General features: G+C 38.1%; 1 protein-coding gene across 1 annotated transcript in view; it reads left to right on the top strand.

Moving 5' to 3' along the window:
* Nucleotides 1-26730, top strand: part of Ankrd31 (ankyrin repeat domain 31) — a 156631-nt gene that overhangs the window by 26417 nt on the left and 103484 nt on the right. The window contains exons 5-9 of the mRNA XM_037209485.1: nt 11034-11110; nt 15171-15214; nt 18375-18962; nt 21588-21868; nt 22351-22427. Of these exons, the coding sequence (XP_037065380.1) occupies nt 11034-11110; nt 15171-15214; nt 18375-18962; nt 21588-21868; nt 22351-22427 (1067 nt within the window). The remainder of the gene's footprint in view (nt 1-11033; nt 11111-15170; nt 15215-18374; nt 18963-21587; nt 21869-22350; nt 22428-26730) is intronic.

Below are 26730 nucleotides of genomic sequence, written 5' to 3'. Positions count from 1 at the left end.
ACATCAGGTTCAGATCACACCAGTCAGAAGAACAGGCCACATCAGTCAGAAGAACTGGTACAGGCCACACCAGTCAGAAGAACAGGTACAGATCACACCAGTCAGAAGATCAGAGACTTTCTGCTGCACCAAAGGCTAAGCTAGCCACCAGAAGGCCAGCCCCCCAACTTGGACACAGACTCTTTACTGGACCAGAGGTCACACTGGCCACCAGAAATCCAGGCCACAAAGACCAAAGAGGAAAGAGAAACCAAGGAACAAAACACCTATTCAACAAAGACAAACTTAGAAATCTGCACCTAGGCTAATAATCATTCTAAACCCAGATGCCTAAACACCAGTATAAGAATATAATCAACAACAGCCAGGGCAGTATGGCACCACCAGAGCCCAGCTATCCTATGACAACAAGACCTGAATATTCCAACGCAGCTGAAGCACAAGAAAACAACCTTAAAAACAACTTTATGAAGATGATAGAGGTCCCTAAAGAGGAAATGGAAAAAAATTCCTTAAAGTAATCAAGGAAAAGACAAGCAAAGAATTGGAGGAAATCAATAAATCCTTTAAAGAATGCCAAGAAAGCCAAGAGGGGAAAAACAGGTGAAGGAAACTGTTCAAGACCTGAAAATCGAAATAGAAGCAATAAAGAAAACACAAACAGAAGGAATTCTGAAAATGGAAAATCTGGATAATTAAATATGAATTATAGACACAAACATTACCAACAGAATACAAGAAATGGAAGAAAGAATCTCAGGCATTGAAGATACAATAGAAGAAACAGATTCATTGATCAAAGAAAATGTTAAATCTAAAAAATTCCTAACACCAAACATCCAGGAAATTTGAAAAGACCAAACCTAAGAATAATAGGAATAGAAGGAGAAGAATTCCAGCTCAAAGGCAGAGAAAATATATTTAACAAAATAATATAAGAAAAATTTTCTAACCTAAAGAAGGACATGCCTATAAAGGGACAAGAAGTTTACAGAACACCAAATAGATTGGATCAGAAAAATTAAGTCCCTGCATCACATAATAAACAAAACATGAAACATACAGAACAAAGAATATTAAAAGCTGCAAGGGAAAAAGACCAAGTAACATATAAAGGTAGACCTAGTAGAATTACACCCAACTTCTTAACACACACACACACACACACACACACACACACACACACACACCACCACCCGTCACCACCACCACAAACAGCAACAACAACAACAACATAATAGAAATTAACAATCATTGGTCATTAATGTCTCTCAATATCAATCAACTCAATTTGTGTATAAAAAGACACAGGCTAACAGAATGGATGCAAAAACAGGATCCATCCTTCTGCTGTATACAAGAAACACACCTCAACATCAAAGATTGACATTACCTCAGAGTTGGAAAAAGATTTTCCAAGCAAATGGATCTAAGAAGCAAGCTGGTGTAGCTATTCTACTATCTAACAAAATAGACTTCAAACTGAAAAAAAGAGGGGGAGAAGGACATTTCATACTTATCAAAGGAAAAATCTACCAAGATGATATCTCAATTCTCAACATCTATGCTCCAAATGCAAGAGCACCCACATTTGTAAAAAAAAACATTAATAATGCTTAAATCACACTTCAAGCCTCACACATTAATAGTGGGGGACTTCAACACCCCACTCACCAATGGACAGATCATTCAGACAATAACTAAACAGAGAAACAATGGAGCTAACATGTTAGGAATCAAATGGACCTAACAGGTATCTACAATATTTCAAAGAATATACCTGCTTCTCAGCACCTCACAGAACATTCTCCAAAATTGACCACATACCTGGTCACAAAAGAAGTCTTAACAGATAAAAGAAAATTGAAATGACCCCATATATCCTATCAGAACATCATATATTAAAGCTGGATATCTGAAGGAGACTCACACACAATGGGGGCTCCCTTCCAGACTCCAGATTAGGCACAAACCACACCAAAACACCTGTTTTCACAGAGAGATCTTTTATTAAGTGAGGAAGAAAAGTTAAAGTGACTGCTTTCTGATTCAGGCAGAAAAACAGTAGCAAATGACTTTGCAGGTGTGATTCTAAGAGGAGAAGAAGGGGACATCTGTGTTAGAATGGGCTAGAATGCAGTGGTAAAGGAGATAGGGGACTAGGGATAAGGGGAAGGGGACAAGGAAAAGATTGAAAGGGTATTTGTCCTGGAGAGACAAAGGACTACCTCTGGATAGAGAGGAAACAGATGTGGCACATAGGCAATTGGCAGTCAGCCTCAGGAGAAGGAAGTGGCCCAATAAGGGAATAGACCTTGGTGGCCTGCTTTAGGAATGCAGTCTCAGGGATTTTAGCAAGGCAGAGGGAATGGGAGAAGGGCATGGCTTGTGAATGCCATGTTTGAGTGGGCTAGTGTCCCTTCAATATCAACAACAAAGGAAACAATAGAAAGCCTACAAATTCATGGAAAATGAACAACTCCCTACTTAATGACTACTGAATCAAGGCAGAAATAAAGAAATTAAAGACTTGTAGAATTCAATAAAAATGAATGCACAATATGTCCAAACTTATGCAACACAATGAAAGTGGTGGAAGAGGAAAAGTCATAGTATTAAGTGTCAGCATGAAGAAATTGCAGGGATCTCATACTAGCGACTTAACAGCACACCTGAAAGCTCTAGAACAAAAAGAAGCAAACACACCCAAGAAGAGTAAATGGCGGGAAATAAACTGAAGGCTGAAATCAATAAAATAGAAACAAAGAACAATATAAAGAATCAATGAAGAATCATGGTCAAATAGGCTTCATCTCAGAGATGCAGGGATGGTTCCACATATGAAGATCTGCCAATGTAATCTACCATATAAACAAACTGAAAGAAAAAATCCCACATGATGATCTCTTTAGAGGCTGAAAAATCCTTTTGCATAATCCAACACCCCTTCATGATAGAAGTTTTGATTAGGGCTACAAGGAACTGATACAGCTTATAAAAACCTTCAGCAACATAGCAGGATACAAGATCAACTCAAAATCAAGCCCTCCTATATACAATTGACAAACAGGCTGAGAAGGAAATCAGAGATACATCACCCTTTACAATAGCCACAAATGACGTGGTAATATACCTTGGGGTAACACTAACCAAGCAAGTGAAGGACCTGTATAACAAGAACTTTAAGTCCCTGAAAAAAGAAATTGAAGAAGATGTCAGAAAATGGAAAGATCTCCCATGCTCATGGATAGGCAGGACTAACATAGTAAAAATGGCAATTTTACCCAAAGCAATCTACAGATTCAATGCAATCCCCATCAAAATACCAACACAATTCTTCACAGAGCTGGAAAGAATAATACTCAACTTCATATGGAAAAACAAAAAACCCAGGACATCTAAAAGAATCCTGTACAATAAAACAACCTCTGGAGGCATCACGATCCCTGACTTCAAGCTCTACTATAGAGCTACAGTAATAAAAACAGCTTGGTACTGGCATAAAAACCGACATGTGGACCAATGGAATCGAATTGAAGACCCTGACATTAATCTGCACACCTATGAACATATGATTTTTGACAAAGAAGCCAAAACTGTACACTGGAAAAAAGAAAGCATCTTCAACAAATGGTGCTGGCATAACTGGATATCAACATGTAGAAGGCTGCAAATAGATCCATATCTGTCACCGTGCACAAAACTTAAGTCCAAGTGGATCAAACACCTCAACATAAATCCAGCTACTCTGAATCTGCTAAAAGAGAAAGTAGGAAGTAGTTTTGAACACATTGGCATAGGAGATCACTTCCTAAATATAGCACCAGTAGCTCAGACACTGAGAGAAACAATCAATCAATGGGACCTCTTGAAACTGAGAAGCTTTTGTAGAGCAAGGTATATGGTCAACAAGGCAAAGCGACAGCCTACAGAATGGGAAAAGGTCTTCACCAACCCCACATCTGACAGAGGACTGATATCCAGAATATATAAGGAACTCAAGAAATTAGACATCAAAATGCCCAACAGTCCAATTAAGAAATGGGCTATAGAACTAAACAGAGAATTCTCAACAGAGGAAACTCAAATGGCTGAAAGACATTTAAGGAATTGCTCAACATCCCTAATTATCAGGGAAATACAAATCAAAACAACTCTGAGATACCATCTTATGCCTGTCAGAATGGCTAAGATCAAAAACACTGAAGACATCTTATGCTGGAGAGGATGTGGAGCTAGGGGAACTCTCCTCCACTGCTGGTTCGAATGCAAGCTTGTACAACCACTTTGGAAATCAATATGGTGCTTTCTTAGAAAATTGGGAATCAACCTCCCCCAAGATCCAGCTATATCACTCTTGGGCATATACCCAAGGAATGCTCAATCATACCACAAGGGCACTTGCTCAGCTATGTTCATATCAGCATTGTTTGTAATAGCCAGGACTGGAAACAACCTAGATGCCCTTCAACTGAAGAATGGATAAATAAAATGTGGTACATATACACAATGGAATACTACTCAGCAGAGAAAAACAATGACATCATGAGGTTTGCAGGCAAATGGATGGATCTAGAAAAAAACCATCCTGAGTGAGGTAACCCAGACTCAGAAAGACAAACATGGTATGTACTCACTCATAGGAGGATACTAGATGTGGAACAAGGATGACTGGACTGCTACTCACATCACCAGGGAGGCTACCTGGAAAACAGGACCCCAAGAAAGACACAGGGATTGCTCAATGATGGAGAAATGGATGAGATCTACATGAACAGCCTGGACATGAGTGGGGGTAATGAAGGAAAGGGTCGAGGGAAAGAGGGCTTGGAGTGGGAGATCCCAGCTAGATCAAGAACAGAGAGGGAGAACAAGGAATAGGAAGAAAATGAAGTAAATGAAAACCACATGAGAATAGGAAGAAGCAAAGTGCTAGAGAGGCCCACAGAAATCCACAAAGATACCCCCATCATAGACTGCTGGCAATGGTCGAGAGACAGCCCGAACTGACCTACTCTGGTGATAGGATGGCCAAAAACCCCATCCAACAACTGAGGGAACTGGATGCAGAGATCCACGGCTAGGCCCCGGGTGGAGCTCCGGGAGTCCAATTAGCGAGAAAGAGGAGGGTTTATATGAGCCAGAATTGTTGAGACCAAGGTTGGATAAAGCACAGGGACAAATACCCAAATGAATGGAAACACATGAACTATGAACCAGTGGCTGAGGGGCTCCCAACTGGATCAGGCCCTCTGAATAGGTGAGGCAGTTGATTGGCTTGATCTGTTTGGGAGGCATCCAGGCAGTGGGACCGGGTCCTGTGGTCATTGCATGAGTTGGCTGTTTGAAACCTGGGGCTTATGCAGGGACACTTGGCTCAGCCTGGGAGGAGGGGACTGGACCTGCCTGGACTGAGTCTACCAGGTTGATCTCAGTCCTCAGGGGAGGCTTTGCCCTGGAGGGGTGGCCTGGGGGGAAGGGGATGGGGGCGCGAGGGGGGGAAACAAGGGAATCCGTGGCTGATATGTAGAACTAAATTATATTGTAAAATAAAATAAAATTTTTAAAAAATTGGAGTATAGATCTAAATAGAGACTTCTCAACAGAGGAATCTCAAATGCCTAAGATACACTTAAATGTTCAACGTCCTTAGCTATCAGAGAAATGCAAATAAAAATGACTTTGAGATTCCATCTTACACCTGTCAGAATGGCTAATCAAAAACACAGGGACAGCTCATGCTGGAGAGGATGTGGAGCAAGAGGACTACTCCTCCATTGCTGGTGGGAGTGCAAACATGTTCAGCCACTTTGGAAATCAGTGTGACAGTTCCTCACTACCTCACGACTCAGCTATAGCACTCTTGGGCATGTACACAAAGGATGCTCAATCATACCACAAGGACACTTGCTCAGCTATGTTTATAGCAGCTTTATTCAGAATAGCCAGAACCTGGAAACAAGCTAGATGTCCCTCAACCAATGAATGGATAAAGAAAATGTGGTACATTTACACAATGGAATATCACTCAACTGTTAAAAACAATGACATCGTGAAATTTGCAGGCAAATGAATAGAACTAGAAAAAAAAATCATCCAGAATGTGGTGACCCAGATCCAGAAAGATAATCATGGTGTGTACTCACTTATAAGTAGATATTAGCGATAAAGTAAAAGTTAATCATGCTATGGTCCACAGACACAGTGAGGTTAAGTAACAAGATGGGCTTAAGGGAGGCATGCAAAGATCTTCCTGAGAAGAGGAAATAGAATAGATTTAATGAGTGAACTGGGGGTAGGTGAGGTTGGGAACATGAGGGATCAAATGTATGTGGGAGGGAGAAAATACTGGGAGAAATTAATGGAATTGGGGAGCATTTCGAGGTCAAGGTGGAAACCTAGTGCAATGGAAACTCCATGGAATCCACAAGAGTAACCCTAGCAAAGACTTGTAGTAATGGGGGACATGGAGCCTGAACCAGCCATCTTCTGGAACCAGGCAAGGCCTAAAGTGGAGGGATTAGGATACCATCCTAGTCACAAAACGGTTGACCTACAGTTTGTCCTGCCTGCAGAGTGTTTTGGGACTGGAACATAGGTGAATGTCATAAAAGAGACCAGGGAGGCTTCATCCAGCAACTGATGGGAGCATAAAAGTCCCACAGACAAACATTAGGCGGAGCTCAGGGAGTCCTGCAGAGGAGAGGGAGGGAGGATCAGAGGAACCAGAGGGTTCAAGGACACCATGAGAATATGGCCTACAGAACTAACTGACCGAGACTCATGGGGGCCTGTAGGGATCTGACCTAGGTTTTCTGCATGTATGGTATAGCTGAGTAGCTTGGTGTTCTTGTGGAACTTCTAACAATTGGAACAGAGGCAGTTTCTGACTCTTTAGCTTACTTGTGGGACCCTTTTCCTCCTACTGGGTTACCTTGTTCAGCCTTGATGTGATGGTATGTGCCTGGTTTTATTGTAGCATATTATGCCATGTTTAGTTGATGTCCCTGGGAGGCCTGCTCTTTTCTGATAGGGGCGGGGGGATCTGGGGACAAGGGAAAGTGAGGGTGGAGGGGGTGCTGGGGGGAGAGGAGGGGAGTAAACTGCAGTCAGGATGAAATATGATAGAAGAATTATAGAAAAGTTGCTGGATTTTATAAAGTGTCTGCTTTTAAGTCTGTATCTTTCCAGTCTTCTGTGTGATGAAATGAGGTAGGCTTAAAGCACTTCTGTGCCATGTGAAGTCGTAACGAGAGAATCACAAGTACAGTTGGCTTAGTTGTAAACATCATAAAATCCACTTTAAAAAAACTTGAAAGAATAATTGACAGGCCAGTTCTTCCCAATTGGCATATGGCTCAGTGGTTCAGAGTGCATACTGCTCTTGCAGAGAACCCACATTCAGGTCCTAGCACCTGTGTTGGGCTGCCCATGACTGCCTGTAAAGACAGGTTCAAGAGATCTGACTTCTCTGGCCTTTGTAGGGATCGGCACACATGTGTTCCTACTCACACACAAATATGTATACATAATTAGAAATAAATATTTTAAAAATGAATAAAGTAAGCTGGTCATTTCAAGAAAAACAACTAATAATTAGTGTTGCCAATAAAAAACAAACTCAATTTTCTAAATTTATTTCATGGAAATTTCATGTATGTATACAATGTGTTTTGATCATATCCACCCTCAGTCCTACTCCCTCCAGGATTCCCTGCTCTTCTTCCTCCCAACTTCATATCCTCTGTTTATAATTACAAAAAAAAAAGGACCCACTGAGTCCAATTAGTGCTGCCAATATGTTCATGTGTGTGGGATTAGCAACTGGGACATGCACAACCTTCCAGTGGCCACACTCCTAAAGGAAAGTGGCTCTTTCTCTCCCAGCAGCCATCAACTGCCAATAGCTCACCAATTAGGAGTGAGACTTCAGTAGCCCCTCCTCTCTCCATGCTAGAATTTTAAACTGACTTGATCTTGTGTAGGTCTTGTGGGGGTAACGACTATTGCTGTGGGTTCATGTGTGTGGCAGCCATTTCATATCCAGAGGACATCATTTCAATGTTGATGTTCCCTGAGCTTTGGGGGAGGATATTGATGTAGATGTCCCATCCATGGCTGAGTGTTGGCAGTTGTTTCTTCTTAGCACTTTGAGCAGTAATCTATCCCGGCATTAATGTTGGAGCCCACCTTGGTTTTCTAGTGGCTGTACCCAGCAGGACGCATAAGAGGATGATTGGGCTACAGGCCTGGGTACCAGGTGTTTGGAAGAATCTATTTTACTATTTGTAAAAGTAGTATAGCTTCCTAATTCTTAATAACATCAATTGTAAGAACATCCACAATGATCCTAAGGTTACTAAAACATTCCTCCATTTTACAATGCATATCTTTTTGAGGCTGGATTTTTGTTATGTACTTCAAGCAAATAATATAAAGATTAAACAAAGGAACAGATAAAGGTGGTAGGTATATTACATACAATAAAGAGATTTTTTTCTTTAAAAAATGTGACACTGGAGCTGTGGAGATAAAGTAGGTAAGAGCCCTAGCTGTGAAAGCATGCAGACCTGACCACAAATCCCAGCACTCATGTAGAAGGTGAATATGGCCATATCTGCCAGTAAACACAGTGTTGGGGAACAAGAGAGAGGCCAGTTCACTGGCCAGCTGATTTAACTGAAATGTGAGCTTCAGGGTCAATGAGAGACTCTATCTCAAAAAAAATAAAGCCAGGGAGGGATAGAAGAAAACACTTGACATCCCTCTCTGGCCTCTGCTTATGTGCATGTAAATAGGCACAGGTGTGCACATGCACACACACACACACACACACACACACACACACACAGAGAGAGAGAGAGAAATGTGAAGCACTACAACTTCTGTTTTCTTTTCTCATTTTAGTGTGTGCACATGTTACATGTGTATGCATGCTTTTTCATGTGTGAGTGCATATGTGTATGCCTGCATGTGGAGGCCTGTGGTTAATGTCAGGATTAATCCTCAGTGGCTCTTCTACCTAATTCATTGAGGCAGGGTCTCCCTGTCAAAACCAGAGTTCACTGATATAGCTAGTCTTCCTGTCCAGCTCCCCTCGGGGATCCCCTGTCTCTGCCTTAGAAGGCTGGCATCATAGGCAGGCCACCTACTCACTGAGCATGGACATAGGTTGCTGTGGATCCACATTTGGGTTCTCAAACTTACACAACAAATGCTTCAACTGCTGAGCCCTGTCTGCCAAGCCCACCACAGCTCCTCTTACTCTTTTTTCTTATTTTAGACAATGCAGTTTTAGTGTAAATATTCTAATACATTACTGAATTATTACTGTCATTTAAAATTTAACAACTATAAAAATTTTAAATTTCTATATTTAAATATAAATCTATATAAGTCACATAAACAAAAGTTCTTTGGGACCCTCAAGCATGTAAGAGTCCAAATATCTGAAATTTTGATTGTAAAGTAACCATTTACCCAAATAATAATAAAATTCCACTTATAGAAATGAAGAAGAAAAGGCTAAGGAAGACAAATATACCATATAACCTAATGCCTAAAGAACCACTGATGACATTTTGGAACACCTTAATTTATGCTCTATGTATATATGTGTATGTGTATACATATATGCATATGTTTTTGTTAAATTTTCTGTAGAGATGGGATAATTTTATGGATATGTTTTTAAATTTCCAATAAACAATTTATCAGTTATTTTCTCTTTGAATTTTTTAGTATAAATTTTTTAGATTTCACAAATAAAATGGTTTCTGTTTATTTGCTTTTGTTTTAAAAAGTACACAAAATTATTTACCATGTTATGCAGTTAAAGTGCTTTTAATTATGTAATAACTTATTGCATAACAAATGTTATGAGTTGTTGAATCAGTCATTTAGATTAGACTCTTGTTTGTAGTCTTGCTTAACAAAACTAGTTTTAACATTTAGATGAGGCTTTGAGTATTCAGACTGTGTCTTTACACTCTCTACAATTCTTGTAATTAAAGAAAGGAGTTCTGCTTCTTCAAACTGTGATTTCATTTTGTTTTCAATTAGCTGATTCTTCTGAAATTGGACATTCTTTCTTGTTGGCCTCACAGAAATTATCATTCTGTTTGCAGCACTCAATCTACATTTTCAACCTAACTTCTATTGACCACTTTTGGTTTGGGACAGCAGAAAATGCTGCATTTGTTATTTTTGCTTAGAATTTGGATAGCTATACCTAATACATTTAAAAAAAAAACTATTGTTAAAACACTTAAAGCAAGAGGATTTTTTTAATTTAATTTCATTTTTATTATTATTTTTGTCTTGTTTTGTTTTTTCCAGACAGGGTTTCTCCATGTTGTTTTGGTACCTGTCCTGGAGCTTGCTCTGTAGACCAGGATGGCCCCGAACTCACAGAGATCTGCCTGGATCTGCCTCCCGAGTGCTGGGATTAAAGGCGTGCACCACAACCGCCCAGCTTTTTTTTTATTTTAAATAGGAAAATGCCTTTATTGCATTTATTCAGTAAATTACCCCAAAGAAATAAAATAACTGTCTGATTGCTTTTTTCAGTGAGCTTTTAATACCCAAAAGTAGAGGATCAAAATTGCAGATTAGACATGACCTTTCTTTTGATTTAGTCCTCTTTCTTTCAATATTTTCTGCTTCCCACCTTTAAACTGGCTGTGAAAAATAAAAGCAAATATCTGAGAAGTTTCTCACATAGCTCCCACCGATATTTAAACTGTAATGGCAGACTGTCCGTATATTTGAAGGTAGACAAGTCCCATTATTTAGAGCCATTTTCTTTGACCTTGCCACCCTTACTTGGTAGGCAGTCATCTCGTGGTTCACTTTCAAACCTAAATGCAGTTAAGATTGTGTGTATCCCTGAATTTACCCTTTAGCTTTTGCAGTACTCTCCAATTTTGGATTCACTTCAACAAATTGATAGTAATTGTAAAAATAACAGAATGGTGTAACCAATTTTTTTTCATTTAAATTCTCTCTCTTTTTTAAATTAATTTGTTTTTTAGAACTAGAAAAAAATCCTCAGCATTCTCTGTGTCATTTCCTGACCCTGAAGTTTCATGTAGCCACCAAAAGACTGGAGGTATGTTTTCATGAGCATCAGTACATAAAAGAATCTCTCTTCAATCGTAGAAGACCTCACTAGATAGGGATTTGTTTATAACTAGGCCGGTGTATCATGCATTTTCAGTATGAAGTGAAGTTGTTGCTGACTTTTAATTGTGATTAGACTGCCCATTGAAGGAACAGGGTAGTTGTAGCCAATATCTATCTGTTGTTATAAATGTGTACTTTTCACTTCTGATTTTGCGGGTTTATATTTGAGAGTAATAATTGCTTTTATGACCTTATTAAAATGTATATATGCCTTACATAGACCCATTTCACTATTTTTTCCCCTTTGATATTGAAGTATCTTGCTAGTGACTTCCTCAAAGTGGATATTTTGCCCTCTCTTTCACAGTGGAATAGTTATGCATAGTGTTACAAGAAATGGGCACAAGGACATGATAAAAAAAAACCTGTTAAAGTTTATAAATTTCTACTTTATATTACTATCATTGTAATTACCTGCCCATACATGTACTTCTAGTACCTAGTTTTTAATCCATGTTATTATTCATTTTTCCAATAAACATTTATTGAATGATGTATGGAGGCTATAGGTGTATGAATTCTAAATGCAGGAGTACTGATCTGTCTTGAAGCATGAAGATAAGATATATCTGAAACATGTCATTGCTGGAAAGCAAGAAATTTTTCAAGATGTCTGTGGACAGTCTGAAAGAATAAACGCTTAATCTGTTCTTGCATCTACTAGCCAAACTGTGACTATTTAAATACAGGGGGGAAAAAAACACAGTGATTTTTAGTGCACGGAAGTATATTTTCTAAGAAGTGCATAATAACACTAAAAAAAATGTTAAATGTTCAAATGTTTGTCTCAAGACAAAAGTGACTATAAGAAGATCCTTTAAAGTTTCTGTGACTTGAAAGTAGGGACCTGTTAATACATGTGTAGTTTTTTTTCTTTTCTTTTTCATCTTTTAATGCTTAGGGATTGAATCCTGAACCTCATATATATTAGCCAGGCATTGAATTACACTCCAACCCCTTTTATTTCTTTATTAAGTATATATCTGTTCATAAAGTATTTCACTATAAGTAGAAAAAGAAGAAACCTGAGTAAGTCAGGTAGTCTTGAAGAAAGTACAAATTATATCAAGAAAGAGAATGACCACTTACACAGCCCCAGTGGTAACTCATAAAACTAATAGAAACTATGAAACCTAACCATGTCCCAGGGTAACAGACACCAGAAGCCAACTAAGGAGACTGCTATAGTCTAGATTCCTCTACTATCAGAAAGTAAAGCTTGAAATTAGTCTGCTTTGTCATTATCAGATGCTAATAGAAGGTGTGAGTTTGCACTAATAGTAACAGCCAGTACATAATAACAAGAGAAGCTTTTCTAACACTGACCAAGCAAAACTCATAGATGATATTCTGAGACAAAATGTTAAGTTACCAAAAAAAATCCTTGTGAAGTTCAAACTGCTATAAGTCAAACTAGAAAATAAATGGGTTGTTCAGGTTTGAATCCTCTTGAGAGTTCCCATGCCCCAATAAAAGAGTCAAATAGTCGGGAACCCAGATTCTGGGGCACAGTTGGTCAAAGACATTTCTACAAGCCTGGGAGTATCAAAATAAATATTTAATATTTATGATGAGAAAACATAGAATTAGCTAGCTAGACTCAATGTAGGTGATCCTAATTTTTTGGCAGTGTTCAAAGCATCATAATCAAGAACTAGTTAAACATATTCTGTTCCCTGTATTAGACCTGACTAGGGTATTGGCTTTGGCCTCATCAATGTTATAGAGCAGTGGTTCTCAACCCAGGGATGGAATGGCCCTTTCATAGGAGTTGGATATTCTCCATGTCAGATGTTTACATTACAATTCGTAGCAGTAGCAAAATTACAGTTATGAAGCAGCAACAAAATAATTGTATGGTTGGGGTCACCACAACGTGAACTGTATTAAAGGGTCGCAGCATTAGGAAGGTTGAGAACCACTGCTTTACAGCTTCATAGCCTTTCTGATCATCCACAGTGATCACAGAGTGTGGTATTTCTATCTGTGTGGTGAAATCAGTGATCAGGTCAAAAACTTGATAGCTTAATAATCAAGCTTACTTTCTCTAGGAGTGCTGTTAGGAGGAAGTTCAAGTTTCCTATATGTAAGCCCCTGTAGCACAAGTGACCAGGCCCTGGCTCCAGACTATTCTAAGGGTTGTAAAGGCCATTTCTAGCTCCTTGAGACACAGGTGGCCAAGCTCCACCCTACAGGGAAAAAAAAAAGCCCAAGGTCAGGCCACAAAATCCCACCAATCCTAGGCCTCCCTGGGAATCCTATATAAAGGTTTCTGCTATTCTGCCCCCGAGAAACCCTGTACAAAGCCTGCTCCTACTCAGTTCTTTGCTCTTTCTCTCCAAGCAGAGGCAGTCACCCTCTTGTCTTTCCCAGTAAATGGCTTGTGTGAGGTTTGTAGTGTGGTGTGACTTTGTGGTATTCCTTGGCTCCTGACTGTCAGGATACCAGGATAACACTTACACTCCCTTGTGGTGGTATTGTGTTCCCCAAAATATTGTGTACCCTAATAAACTTATCTGGGGTCAGAAAACAGAAAAGCCACTAGATACTTAGGATAGGCAGTGGTAGCACACACCTTTAATCCTAGCATTCCAGAGGCAGAAATCCATCTGTTCAAGGCCACATTGGAAACAGCCAGGCATGGTGACACTCGCCCTTAATCCCAGAAAACCAGCCTTTAATCCCAGGGAGTGGTGGTAGAAAGCAGAAAGGTATATAAGGTGTGAGGACCAGAAACTAGAAGCATTTGGCTGGTTAAGCTTCAGGCTTTCAAGCAGCAGTTCAGCTGAGAGCCATTGGGATGGGGACACAGAGTCTGAGGAAACAAGACCAGCTGAGGTTAGCTGTGGTTTCTTCTGTCTCTCTGATCTTCCAGTGTTCACCCCAATAACTGGCCTGGGTTTGCTTTATTAATAAAGACTCTTTAAGATTCATGCTACACTCCCTAACCACAGTATCGTGTGCCACTGAAGGTGGGTGATGGGTGGGGTTTTGAGGGGAGTGGTTGTGGATGCCCTTTTTTTTTTCTTTTCTTTTTTTTTTTTTTTTTTAGTTTTTTGAGACAGGGTTTCTCTGTGTAGTTTTGGTGCCTGTCCTGGAACTCACAGAGATCCACCTGGCTCTGCCTTCGAGTGCTGGGATTAAAGGAGTGTGCCACCACCACCTGGCTTTTTTTTTTTTTTTTTTTTTTTTTTTTTTTTTTTTTTTTTTGGTTTTTCGAGACAGGGTTTCTCTGCATAGCTTTGTGCCTTTCCTGGAGCTCACTTGGTAGCCCAGGCTGGCCTCGAACTCACAGAGATCCGCCTGGCTCTGCCTCCCGAGTGCTAGGATTAAAGGTGTGCGCCACCAACGCCCAGCTAATTTTATTTTTTTAAGAAATGAAAAATAGCTGGGTGGTGGTGGCGGCGGCGGCGGCGGCGGCGGCGGCGGCGGCGGCGGCGGCGGCGGCGCATGCCTTTAATCCCAGCACTCGGGAGGCAGAGCCAGGTGGATCTCTGAGATCGAGGCCAGCCTGGTCTACATAGTGAGATCCAGGGCAGGCACCAAAACTACACAGAGAAACCCTGTCTAAAAAAAAAAAAAAAAAAAAAAAAAAAAAAAAAAAAAAAACAAAGAAACAAACAAAAAAAAGAAATGAAAAATAAGTGTCTAATGTAACCCTCGTTAATCTTGAACTCACTGTGTTGCCTAGGATGACTTTGAACTTGTGACCCCTCTCCTGAGTGCTCCCAGTTTAACAGGTACTTGAGAGAGAACCCAGGGCAAGCAGTCTACCAGTTGAGCTACATTCCCAGCCGAAGAAATGAAGAATTTTATTATTTTCTAAATAATAATAAGCTTACAGCAATAAATTGATATATTATAAAATGTTTGCTATGTCTGTTGAGTTATTTAAGAAAGTTCAAGCTTTATTATTATAAAATGCTGATTAAAAAGGGCTTTGTGGCTTAATAAAGCTATAATAAATACATATTGTTCTCTTCAAGGTCCTGATTCTGAAAATTGTGAAAATGTGCCACACTCAGAAAAGGTTGGTTTATATAACCAAGATTGACTGTGTAGATTGTGGGTTTAGTTTTTAAAAATCATGTTGATTAAAGTTTCAAGCTCATTTAGACTCTCCACTAGGCAGTAATCTGACTAAATCACATCATTAGCTAGAAACTATTCTTTTTATAATATTTTTTGAAATTATAATATAATTACATTATTTCTCCTTCCTTTTTCTCCCTCCAACCTCCCCCATGCACTCCACTCATTTTCTCTCAAATTCATGGCCTCTTTAAAAAAAATTGTCTTTACATTACATATATGCAGGCCTGTAATCCCAACACTCAGAAATTTCAAGTTCTAAGTCATTGTGTGTGTGTGTGTGTGTGTGTGTGTGTGTGTGTAAATACAGCTTGCTCAGTTCGTATAATGTTTATGACCTCAGAGATGGCCGCCCTGGGGAAGACCATTTCTTTCACTCTCAGCATTCCCAGTTGTCTGTAGTCCCTTGTTTAGGGTTGACACCCCACAAACTGTCCCCTTCCATGTTAACATGTTCAGTCGTGTTGTCATTGTTCAGATCTTCTTGATGAGAATTCATGGGTGTAGCCTTTCTGACATTCAGAGGAGACAGTCACAGCAGACTGCCCGTGCCTCTGGCTTTTACACTCTTCCTGCCCTCCCTTCTGCACTGATCCATGAGCCCTGAGTGCAGGAGTTGTCTGGTAGACAATCTATTGGTTGGGACTGGGTACACACAGTCTCTTGTTCACTGCAGTTTGATCAGTTGTGTTTTTCTGTAGTTTTCTTCTTCTGTTGCAAAGAGAAATTTCCTTGATGAGAGGTGAGAATTATGGTAAATATTTAGAATGTAGTTAGGAATTTTGCTGCTTTAGTGAAGTGGAAGTTGTAGGTTCACATCTGAGTTCCATGACCTCACTAGCCTTGGATAGTTGTAGGTTTCCAGTACCAAGCATGGTTTCTCTCTTGTTCAGTGGGTCTTATGTCCAACTAGAGAGTTGTTGGTTACTGCCAAGGTATGAATGCCACTATTGCATCCTTAGGGTTATTTTGTCATGATGTTTATTGTTATGGTTCATAGGTGTCATAGCTGGGAAGGATTATTGGTTCCTTCCCTGCCTTGTAATTTTGTGTGGTGCCTTCTGGTACCATGAAAGGTAGTCTTTAGGGAGGAAAAACATTGTCTAAAAATCTGTTCATGTATTCTTCCTTATCTTTAATACTTTAGTAATTTTCTGATCTGTGTCCCTTACCCACTACTACAAGTCTCTTACTCTTTGTTTAGAGAAATATACACTTTGTTATTACATATGCCTACATGCTGGAACATAATCCTTTTTTGTTTGTTTTTAATGTCAGCCTCATTTCTTTAATATTTCAAGCTTGCTTTCTCATCATCCTGTTGCTAATATTTGTCGAGGGCCTGCTTTGTCTTTGCTTTCCACTTGGTGATGTGAACTGGCTCTGCCCACAGTGGACTCAACACTCTCCTTCAGGCTATCAAGCAGTTATGGACCTTCCCAGGCCCTCCCTGTCTTACCTGACTCTATCATTTCATCTGTGCCTTCTATATACCCAGTTACCAAGCTTTTCTGCTGAAGTTAGGAGCCAGAAGGCAGGGAAGTGCACATAAAATTTGGACTGGATATGACTTCTAGGGTAACTCTTGTTTACGTCTATAATGTACGGACAGATACATGTTTCAGAGAGTTACTGTGAGACCAGGAGCAATGATGACTTCTGGCCTGGCACCTAGTTGTGTCTGAATAAGTACTGTTATCCTTTCCCTCCTTCATAAGTCATTCATTTATGCCTCAACTCCTTCCTTGTCTTTGGATCTGTGTCAGGTGACTGGGAATATTGACTGAAGTAAATGCTGCTTCTCTGATACTTATTTTTCACTGGCTATATCAATATTTCCTAATAGATCATATGAAAACATTTTAAATAAAACAATTGGAGAGTATTGTGTCAGATATTTACCATATATATTTTGAAAAAAATTGTGGGAAAGTAACTTGTTTAATTTTGTCCCACCAAAAATTTATCAGCAAAATCAGTAAACTCTGTATCGCCTCCTCTTCCCTGAAGGTTAGTGACTCTTATGGGGCTGTTGTTTGGTACACCTTCATATCTTGAATTTAATAAACATAAAGGAACTTTAAATAGCAGGGAACCCTTGAGATGTGACTCAAATAGTGAATAGGATCCAGTTCTTAGATTTCTTCTAAATTATCTTACAAAAATTATAGTTAGTATTACAGATAAATAAAGGAATCTTCTTAGGCTCTGTATGCTATAGACAGGGGATAAATGGTAGCAGATAGAATATGTTAATTTTTTACTTCTTTTATTCAATTTAGAACAAATTATCAGCAGGCTAAGGAGACAATAATGCATCCTTTGAGAGAAGTAGTAGACTTGTGGGGAACAGCCAAAGTGATTAAAAACTAGACATTTCCATACCTATAGAGTATGTTGTTTTCCTGAATAGCATAGCAGCTGATCTAGATAGCAGCTTTGAGAGGGATTCTAATATTGGGCACTGGGAACTTTGTAAGAACAAGCACAACCTGTTAGGTTATTATTGCCTTTGAAAATAATGCACTGGGAAAGTTGTATTTTATGTTGTTCTCTTCAAAACAATAAAAATCTGAAATTATTAATTTAGAGTGAGAATTCATAAAATGTCATAGAATTGCTCTTTCATTTCTCCTATTTCCCTTTCTAATTTCCAGTCCTTTTTATCTTCTTATTTCATATTACCATATTAATTTGAAGGTGAAATGATAAGAATTTCATAATTTTTGACTGATAGACATATTTGGAAAGAAAGAATTTTATATCATTACTTAAGATGTGAAGTATTTAGGTCATTTATTAATTTAACTAACCAGGGCATCTGTCTCTTTTGTTGGAACAGATAATTAAAACTTAGTTGAAGAGATAATTTGTCATCTGTGATCCAGCCAATATCACTTTTGGTCCATTTATCTACTCTTGGTTAAATGTTTAACCATGTATCCAGGCATTACTGATTTCATAAAGGGAAGTGATAAGGAATAATCTTTTTATTTATGGATGAAGTAGACAGCTGGTAAAAATAAATTACTAACAAAATGAGTATAAAACTAATTTTTAATTTTAAATTTTGGCTTTGTGTTTTCTGTAATACACAGGAACTAAGTGAAAACACAGATTCCCCTGAAACTAGTCTTCTCTCAGGTACTTCACTTATGGCATCTGAGTTGGTTACGCTAAAGGAGAGATCATTAGCAGAGCCAGTGAAGACCTTAGCTGTACCAAATACATTTTCTGAGCCTGGAAAGGATGTAACACTGACCATGACATCTAAAGAAACCAAAGATGAAGAAAGCTCTCTTGAAACATTTGTGTCTGCTTTAGAAAGGTTAATAGAATCACCAGAAGGCACCCAAGAAGAAACCCTGCTTGAAATAATGAATGACTTCGATCCTCAAGAGTTGATGAACCCATTGAGCAACTCCTTGAGCTCTCTATCAGTACCTTTGAATGCCTTATCAGCATCTTATAGAGATGTACTAGAAATCACGAAGGATGAGGCTGCATTGCCTGCTGAATTGCTGGCAACCATCAACACATTACTAGGTGCTGATGTAGGACCTGGACCTGTAGGACCCATCTGTCAAGGACAAGAGAAAAGCAGCAGTGCTAGTGATGGAAATGGATGTTTAGAAGTGCAGTCTACCATGTCTCAGATAGATGAAGACTGTACCCAAATAGCACAGGTGAATTAAGTCTCTTTCCTATCCTACCATTTAAACAGTTCAGGCTATCCAGGTTGTGGAACAGCCATCTGTCAGTAGGACAAGTGGATGCGCACAGTATAAATATCTGAGTCTAACTTTTTTTTTTAAAGATTTATTTATTTATTATGCATACAGTGTTCTGCCTGTATGTATGCCTGCAGGCCAGAAGAAGGCACCAGATCTCATTACAGATGGTTGTGATCTATGTGGGTGCTGGGAATTGAACTCAGGACCTTTGGAAGAACAGCCAGTACTCCTAACTGCTGAGCCATCTCTCCAGCCCCTCAGTCTAGCTTTTATAGTGACCTATTACAATCTTCACTGTGCTAAGTTCAAATCATCTCACCAGATACCAACATCTGGAAGATTGTGTAATTTTCACACATAGATTGCTCTTTTTTAGAAGTACTAGGTAGAGTTTACAAGGGATTAAGTTAAAATTGTTTCCTCCCCAACATACATAAAAAGCCATATCATTAATTTTTTAGTATATACAAGAGTTACTAGAAATTTCTCTGTTGTTTAGACTATTACTATATTACCCTGAGTTCAGAGTAGATACAGAGTGCTGTAGTTGGACACAGCATAATTTGGGCTGCTAAGTGTCGGGGGAAGAATTAAATCTTCTTTAAGCCCTATTTATTTGCCTTAAGTACATGAGTCAAGTACCAGACATAACTTGTGCTTTTAGAATTCCTACATTATGCCCAGAGGCCCTACAGATATGTAAGGGGAGCCAAGTTCCTTTTTCATGCTGGGAGTTTGTATTCTCATTAATATAAAATTAAAAGCAAGTAAGATGGTACATACTTGTAATACCAGCACTGGGGAGGCTGAGGCAGCAGAGTTAGCTGTTCAAGGCTAGCATGTGGCCATAGCAACACCCTGTCTCAGATCAACCAAAACCAAAAGAACATATCAGACATTATAAGATTATATAACAGTATGGTAACAAAAGCTACCCAAAGATCCACTCTCTTAAGCATCATTAATAGTTTTGTGTATCTTCAATTACTTCTACTCCATGTAAATTTATTTTACTCAAATGAGACTGTGTAATACACGATACTTTGCAACTCATTTTTTAAATATAATACATGTTGCTTATCTTTTTAGTGTCAGGGAATTTAGCACATTGAAATTAAATCTTTTAGGTTACTAAATGATATGTAAATTCATTATATAAATATAGTTTAATCAATTCATAATAATGGATACTTAGATTCCCTTTTTATTTCTTCTTAGCTATTAACAAAGTATTTCATCTATATTCCCAGGAAGATTTAGAGAAAACATGAGTTTATGTTGCAACATACAAACCTGGAATAATACTGATGTAGTCTGGCTAGCAACTTCCAGATAGATATTATGGGATTAAGAGGAGAAAGCTGGTCAGACACCTTTAATCCCAGCATTCTAAAGGCAGGGGCAGGTTGAGCTCTGTGAAGTTCAGCCTGGTCTATAGAGCAAGTTCCAGAACAGCTAAGACCACTGAGAGAAACCCTGTCTTGAAAAACAAACAAACAAACAAACAAGCAAAACCAGAAAAAGATACATTAATCATGGAGTTTTGAAGAAGATTAAACATTTCAGTGTTCTAGTATAAGAAGAAGGACTATGAGTCAAATGTAGAAAATAGAATTAATAGTGGTAAAGTAAGCATAAATTTAGCAAGTCTTCAAGTTTAAAGAAAGAAACCCTTTAAGTAGTAGAAAGGAAATTCACTTAGAATGAATCAAATTCAATACTCTTACTCAGCTGTGATTAAAATATTGAAAAACCAAAAAAAATTCAATATTTTATCTTGAGAAGCTTTGCATCTGCATATATATAAATGAGCTCCAGAAGTTTTAGCTGGTACATGTAAAATGTAAATGTCTTCATAGAAGTTAGACCTATAGGGGTTAGGGATTTAGCTCAGTGGTAGAGTGCTTGACCAGCAAGCGCAAAGGCCCTGGGTTCGGTCCTCAGCTCCAGAAAAAAAAAAAAGAAGTTAGACCTATAGTAGGGTGTCAAGGAGAAATTAGAAGTCATGACATACTATTGACCTGTGACAGTGTGAAGTTATGTACTGCCTTGTTCTCTAGCTGTCATTGCTCTGTCACTGCAGTTCTAGGCTGCATAGACCATTCATCTGCTCTTGACTGGGCTTTGCTTTGTTCTTATGTGGGTATCTTATTCCACACAACTTATTTCCTGCCAAATTAATGCACCAAAAGTGATCTTCTATTTTCCTGTAAGTTTTAAAGTTGAATATTGATAAAAATAATTTGAAAGTCTTTTTTTTTCCTTTGCCCAGGTCCCTCTATGAAGTCCAGGCTGGCCTCAAACTCACTAATCTCCTGCTTCAGTTTTCCAAGTGCTGGGATTATAGACATATGTCACCAAGACTAGCTGCCTATGTTTTTCATAAGCTTAAAATCTATGTTGTTCTTTTTAAAATATTTTTAAAATACAATTACAGAATTTTTCATTATGTTCATATATGATTATGAATTGGTACACTTTCATCTTAAAGACATTTAGTTTTATCAGAGAAGAAGATAAATTTAATTTTTTGTTTTAATGTTATAATTATTTATGGATATATGTATTTCTTTATAGACTATAGAAGACCCAAAACCATTTATATTGCAAACAGTGGCTCATGAAAATGCCACCTCTTATGAGCAACTAAAGAATAAGAGAAATTCAGATCCTGTGAAACAGCCCTCTGTCCAGGAACCCCCACATGTACTAAGAAGGTCATCAAGACTGGAAAAACTGAAAGCAAGCCGAGCTGTGGCATACACAGATGTCGTACTGAAGACACCAGAAACGATTTTACCAAAACCACTTAGTTATGAGGATCAAATAGACAGCATATTTGCAATGGAGAGTTCCAGGTATGCCAGGAAATTGTGTCTCTCTCACCAGATGTGCTGCAAATCTAATCGGGAATTGGGTGCTGTAGGGTGGTAGAGGCAGGGTCAACTTACCCCTAAGGAAAAAAACCTTTTTATTTTGCTGTTTTTAATTATGGAATTTTTGATCAGTGCCCCACTACATAGCACGTTCCTTTACCCCTCACACTCCTGCAGAGAGCCTGCCTCCTTTCCCTACAGGGCAAACAGAGAGGGTAGTGACATGCCAGCTTGGGGAGTGAAGGACAGGAACCTCAGAGTCCTCCCGGGATTATCCCCAGCTCACTTAGGCCCCATCCCATGTTTAAGTTGCCTCTCAGTTGAGAATAACTCAGTAACTATCTTTGGGTTTTCACTATTTTGTCAAAATTTTATGTGATTCTCCATGAATGCTTTTAAAAATTGCAATTATTTCATCCATTTTTTAAAAAAAGAATACAGGGTTCTGTTTTAATGACTGACAGTAAAAGGAAGAATATGCTTTCATCCAGATTCAAGAGTGAACAGATCAGGAAAAGTGAACAACTTAAAATAAAAAATGGTGAGACATATTTTGAATATTTCTTCATTCCTTTAAGTAGCTTATTGAAACAGAACTGAAGTAGAACAATTTAAAATATGATCTCAGTTATATTGATGAGTTAACAATTTCAGTGATGGTAAGTAAGACTTCCCACTAGCACACATAGCTTAGTAGTAGCATAAGTGGGATTTGAACTTAAACAGCTTCCAGGGTAGCATTATTTTCTATACTTTCCACTATGGAGAGCAGCTAGTATCAGGATACTTTCACATTTGAGTGTATGGCTAACACAGCAAAAAGCTGACAGCGCATACCAAAAACAGGAGTAGAGAAAAGGAGAGGGCACATTACTGACAAGTTAATTGTCATTAACTTGTTTTTTTTTTCTATATAAGCCACAGGATTGAATGTAAAAGTTATTACAATAAAATAATGTAGAAACACTGGTTAAAGTGATAGTGGACTTGACAGAATTGAAATATGGGCTATAGATTGCATCTGTTTGAGTTTTCTGAATGTGAAAATAATATTCTTGATTGTATAAGAGAATGATTGTATTTTTAGAAAATACATGATAAGTATTAGTTATAAAAGGTATGGCATAAAAAAGTTAATCATTATTATCCCACCTATCTGTCTATGTACAGCAGATAGATAGATAGATAGATAGATAGATAGATAGATAGATAGATAGACAGACAGACAGACAGGTAATAGATAGATAATAGATAGATAGATAGATAGATGATAGGGTAGATGAAAACGATTTAAAATTGTGACAAAATGTTAACATTGACTCCTTTGCTTATTTTTCTTTTCTACTCAGATCAAACTCAGGGCTTCACACGTTAGGCAAGCACTCCACCACTTGGCTATAGCTTTAGACCCTTTATTCGCTTTACATACTTTCTTCTGAGAGCCTGAAATTATTTCAAAATAAAATACAGAAAAATTCAATAAACTGAAAAAAACTAGTTATAATATACTAACTAGATAAACAGTATAAGAGAAAATTATATATAATTATAATAATTATAGTGCTATGAAAGTAAGGAAGATATACTTATGACAGTAAAGTCTATGTCAACCTATAAGAAGAGGGTTTAAAATTTCTTCTGAGGGACAAAAAGGAGACTGGAACAAATGGAAACAAGAAACTAGTTCTCAGTTAAATTTAGAACTTAAGAAACTTCCTTCTCTCAGTAACTTCATAAGTGCATGGGATCTCAATCAAAAGTAGGTTTGGGCCTGGGGAGGTAGCTCAGTCAGTAAGGTGCTTGTCAAATCTGAGAACCTGACTTTAATTTCCAGAACTGTGGTGGTTTGAATAAGAATGGTCCTCATAGGCACGTGTATTTGAGTGTTTAGTCACCAGGGAGTGGAACTGTTAGAAAGGATTAGAAGGATTAGGAAATGTGGCCTTGTTGGAGGAAGTGTGTCAATGGGGGCGGGCTTTGGGGTTTCAGATGCCCATGCCAGGTACAGTCCTCCTACCCCCCCATCTGAGGATCAGGATGTAGCTCTCAGCTACTGCTCCAGCGCCATGTATGTTGCCATGCTCCTGCCATGATGATAATGGACTAAACCTCTGAAGTTGTAAGTCCCCAATTAAATGCTTTGTTTTCTAAGTGTTTTCTTGGTTGTAGTGCCTCTTCACAGCAATACAATAGTGACTAAGACAAGCACATTAAAAAAGAGAGAGACAGCAGCACATTCTTGTAATCACAGCACTTGAACAGGAGAGTCAGGAAGATTTGTGGGTATTGATGCCAGCTAGTTTTGTCAAATCCATGAGCTATAGGGTCAATGAGAAGCCCTGTCTCAAAACTGAGTGATTGAATAGACCCTTGATATTGACCTCTGTCTGGCCTTCACACACACCTGCACATACCTGCACATATATCATCACACTTAGGTTCACAGACAAACATGCAAACACACAAAACCATATAGAGGTGTGTTTGTGTATTGCATGCATATGAGTATGTTAATATGCATGCCTGTGCATGTGCATGAAGAAGCCAGAGCAGGACATTGGGTGTTTTGCTTCACCACTGTCCACATTATTTACTTGAGACAGAATCTTTCACTGGAAGCTTGCAGTTTCAGTAGAATGGATGGATAGCTGATCCACCTTCTCTTGCTTCCTAATGATGGGTTTCTGGTCTGTCTTTTTACATGGATGCTAAGGACTTGAACTCAGATATCACACTTGCAGAACAAGTATACCCATTGAATAATCTCTCCTACATACATAGAGTTTTGTCTGCTTGTTTATTGTTTTATTATTTTAACAGGGCTACAGAGTAGCCATGAGACTACTACAAAATGACACTAAATTTCAGGTAGAAGAGTAAGTATAAAAAACCAGCAAAAATACTCAGAAAAATTAAAGCAAAGATAGTGTGGGTAAGAATCTGTTTTGTGTAAATCGTAACATTTTAGAAAGCCACTGAAATTAGAGTAATTTCCATGGCATTGGACCAATAATCAATGAAATAGAAAAGAAGTTTTAGATTTGAAAAGCAGATACATTGGAAATATGACAGTGATGAGTGATCTAGACCATACATATCTCAAAGTGTTGGTAAAAAGGACTAAGTGTTATATATAACATCCATTATTCTAAATTGAATTTCTGGCTGATCAAAGGTTTAAGTGAAAACATTCTGGAAGAGAACAGACATGAATTGTTTTGTTATCTTAATATTGAAAAATCCAATGTCCTTTTATATGTTTGTTGTTCCTTTGTTTAATGTCCTTTTAAAGAATTATTCAAAGAACTAAAGTATGAGGGAAAAGAATGATAACACTGAATATATGCATTTAAACATTTTTAGAAATATATTCTAAAGAAGATGCAACATGAAACAGGAGAGCTACTAGTGACGTAACACAAAGGTTTAAATGCACTCATAAGGAACAAACTCCCATGAAACAATAAGAACAAGGAAGAGGGAAGATTTGTCTGTGATCTTGATGATAGTGATTTTCACAAGTATATCCTTGTCTCTAAACTCACTGAGTTGTATACATTAAATAGTGCAATTTTTACAAGTCAAAATACTAATACCTAACATCTTTACTGCTGATAACTGGCTTTAAATTTGAAAATTACTCACTGCAACTTACATTAACAATCTAAAAAGGAACAACTATATATATCATTTCAACAGATGTAAAGAGAGAGTTTGATAACATCAAGCATCACTTCTAGTTAAAAATTTCAGTAAACAGTGATAGAGGAGAATATCTTCAACCTGACAAAGGGCATCTACAAAATCATGTAACTATTCTATTCATTGATAAAATAATAATGCTTTCTCTCTGTCTTGGTTAAGGTTTCTGTTGCTGGGACAAAGCACTGGAATCAAAATCAACTTGGGGAGAGGGTTTATTCTCTTTTGTTTTGTTTTCTTATGGACAATTCCCAAGTCACAATCTGTTACCAAGGAAGGTCAGGGCAGGGACTCAAGGCAGGAACCTGGAATCAGGAACTGAAGCAGAACCTTGTTCTTGGGGCTTGATCAGCTTGCTTTCTTTTGCTGTTCAGGACCACCTACCCAGGGGTGGGTGGGACCACCCACAGTGAGTTAGACCCTCCCACATCAATCATTAGTCAAGAAAATGTCCCATAGACTTGCTCACTGGGTAATTTGGTGGGGACATCTTCTCAACTGAGATTCCCTCTTCCAAATGACTAACTTATGTCAAGTTGATAAAAAATAAATAAATAACTAGGATATCCCCTAGTACCATTAACAAAAGTATCTATTCTCATTACTTCTGTTGAACATTGTGAAGTTCTTGCTAATTATTATGTAAAAAAAACCAAAAAGCAATAACATTAGAAAGTAAGTGTATTTAGTCACAAACACAATCATCTATGTCAACAATTTGATAGAATCTATGATAAAAAGCTACTTTACCTCTTTAACTGTAAGCCAAAATAAGCTATTCTTTCTTAAGTTGCTTTTGGTTATGGTATTTTATCATAGCAACAGGAAAGCAAGCAATACAGCTACTGTAATTTAGTTTAGCAAAGTTGAAGGACACAAAATATGCAAATATCCTTATATTTTATAGCAATAAATGAAGTAAAATTTGAAAACCATCATTATAATAGCAAAATGTGTATTTAAGAAAAAGTTTTATTAAAAAATCTCAGATCACTAAAGCCTACAAAATCAAACAAAACCTAGAGAAATCAAAAGAAAATTAGATGGCGAGACATGGACTATCATTAAAGTGTAGTGTTACTTCTCAAATGTATGGTTTGTATATAATCCTAATGAAAACCCATAACCCATGCAGAGACTGT

The sequence above is a fragment of the Peromyscus leucopus genome, chromosome 11 (assembly GCF_004664715.2).
Source record: "Peromyscus leucopus breed LL Stock chromosome 11, UCI_PerLeu_2.1, whole genome shotgun sequence".
Classification (NCBI taxonomy): domain Eukaryota; kingdom Metazoa; phylum Chordata; class Mammalia; order Rodentia; family Cricetidae; genus Peromyscus; species Peromyscus leucopus.
Note: the sequence above shows the minus strand (reverse complement) of the source record. Positions and strands in the feature narration are given on the sequence as shown.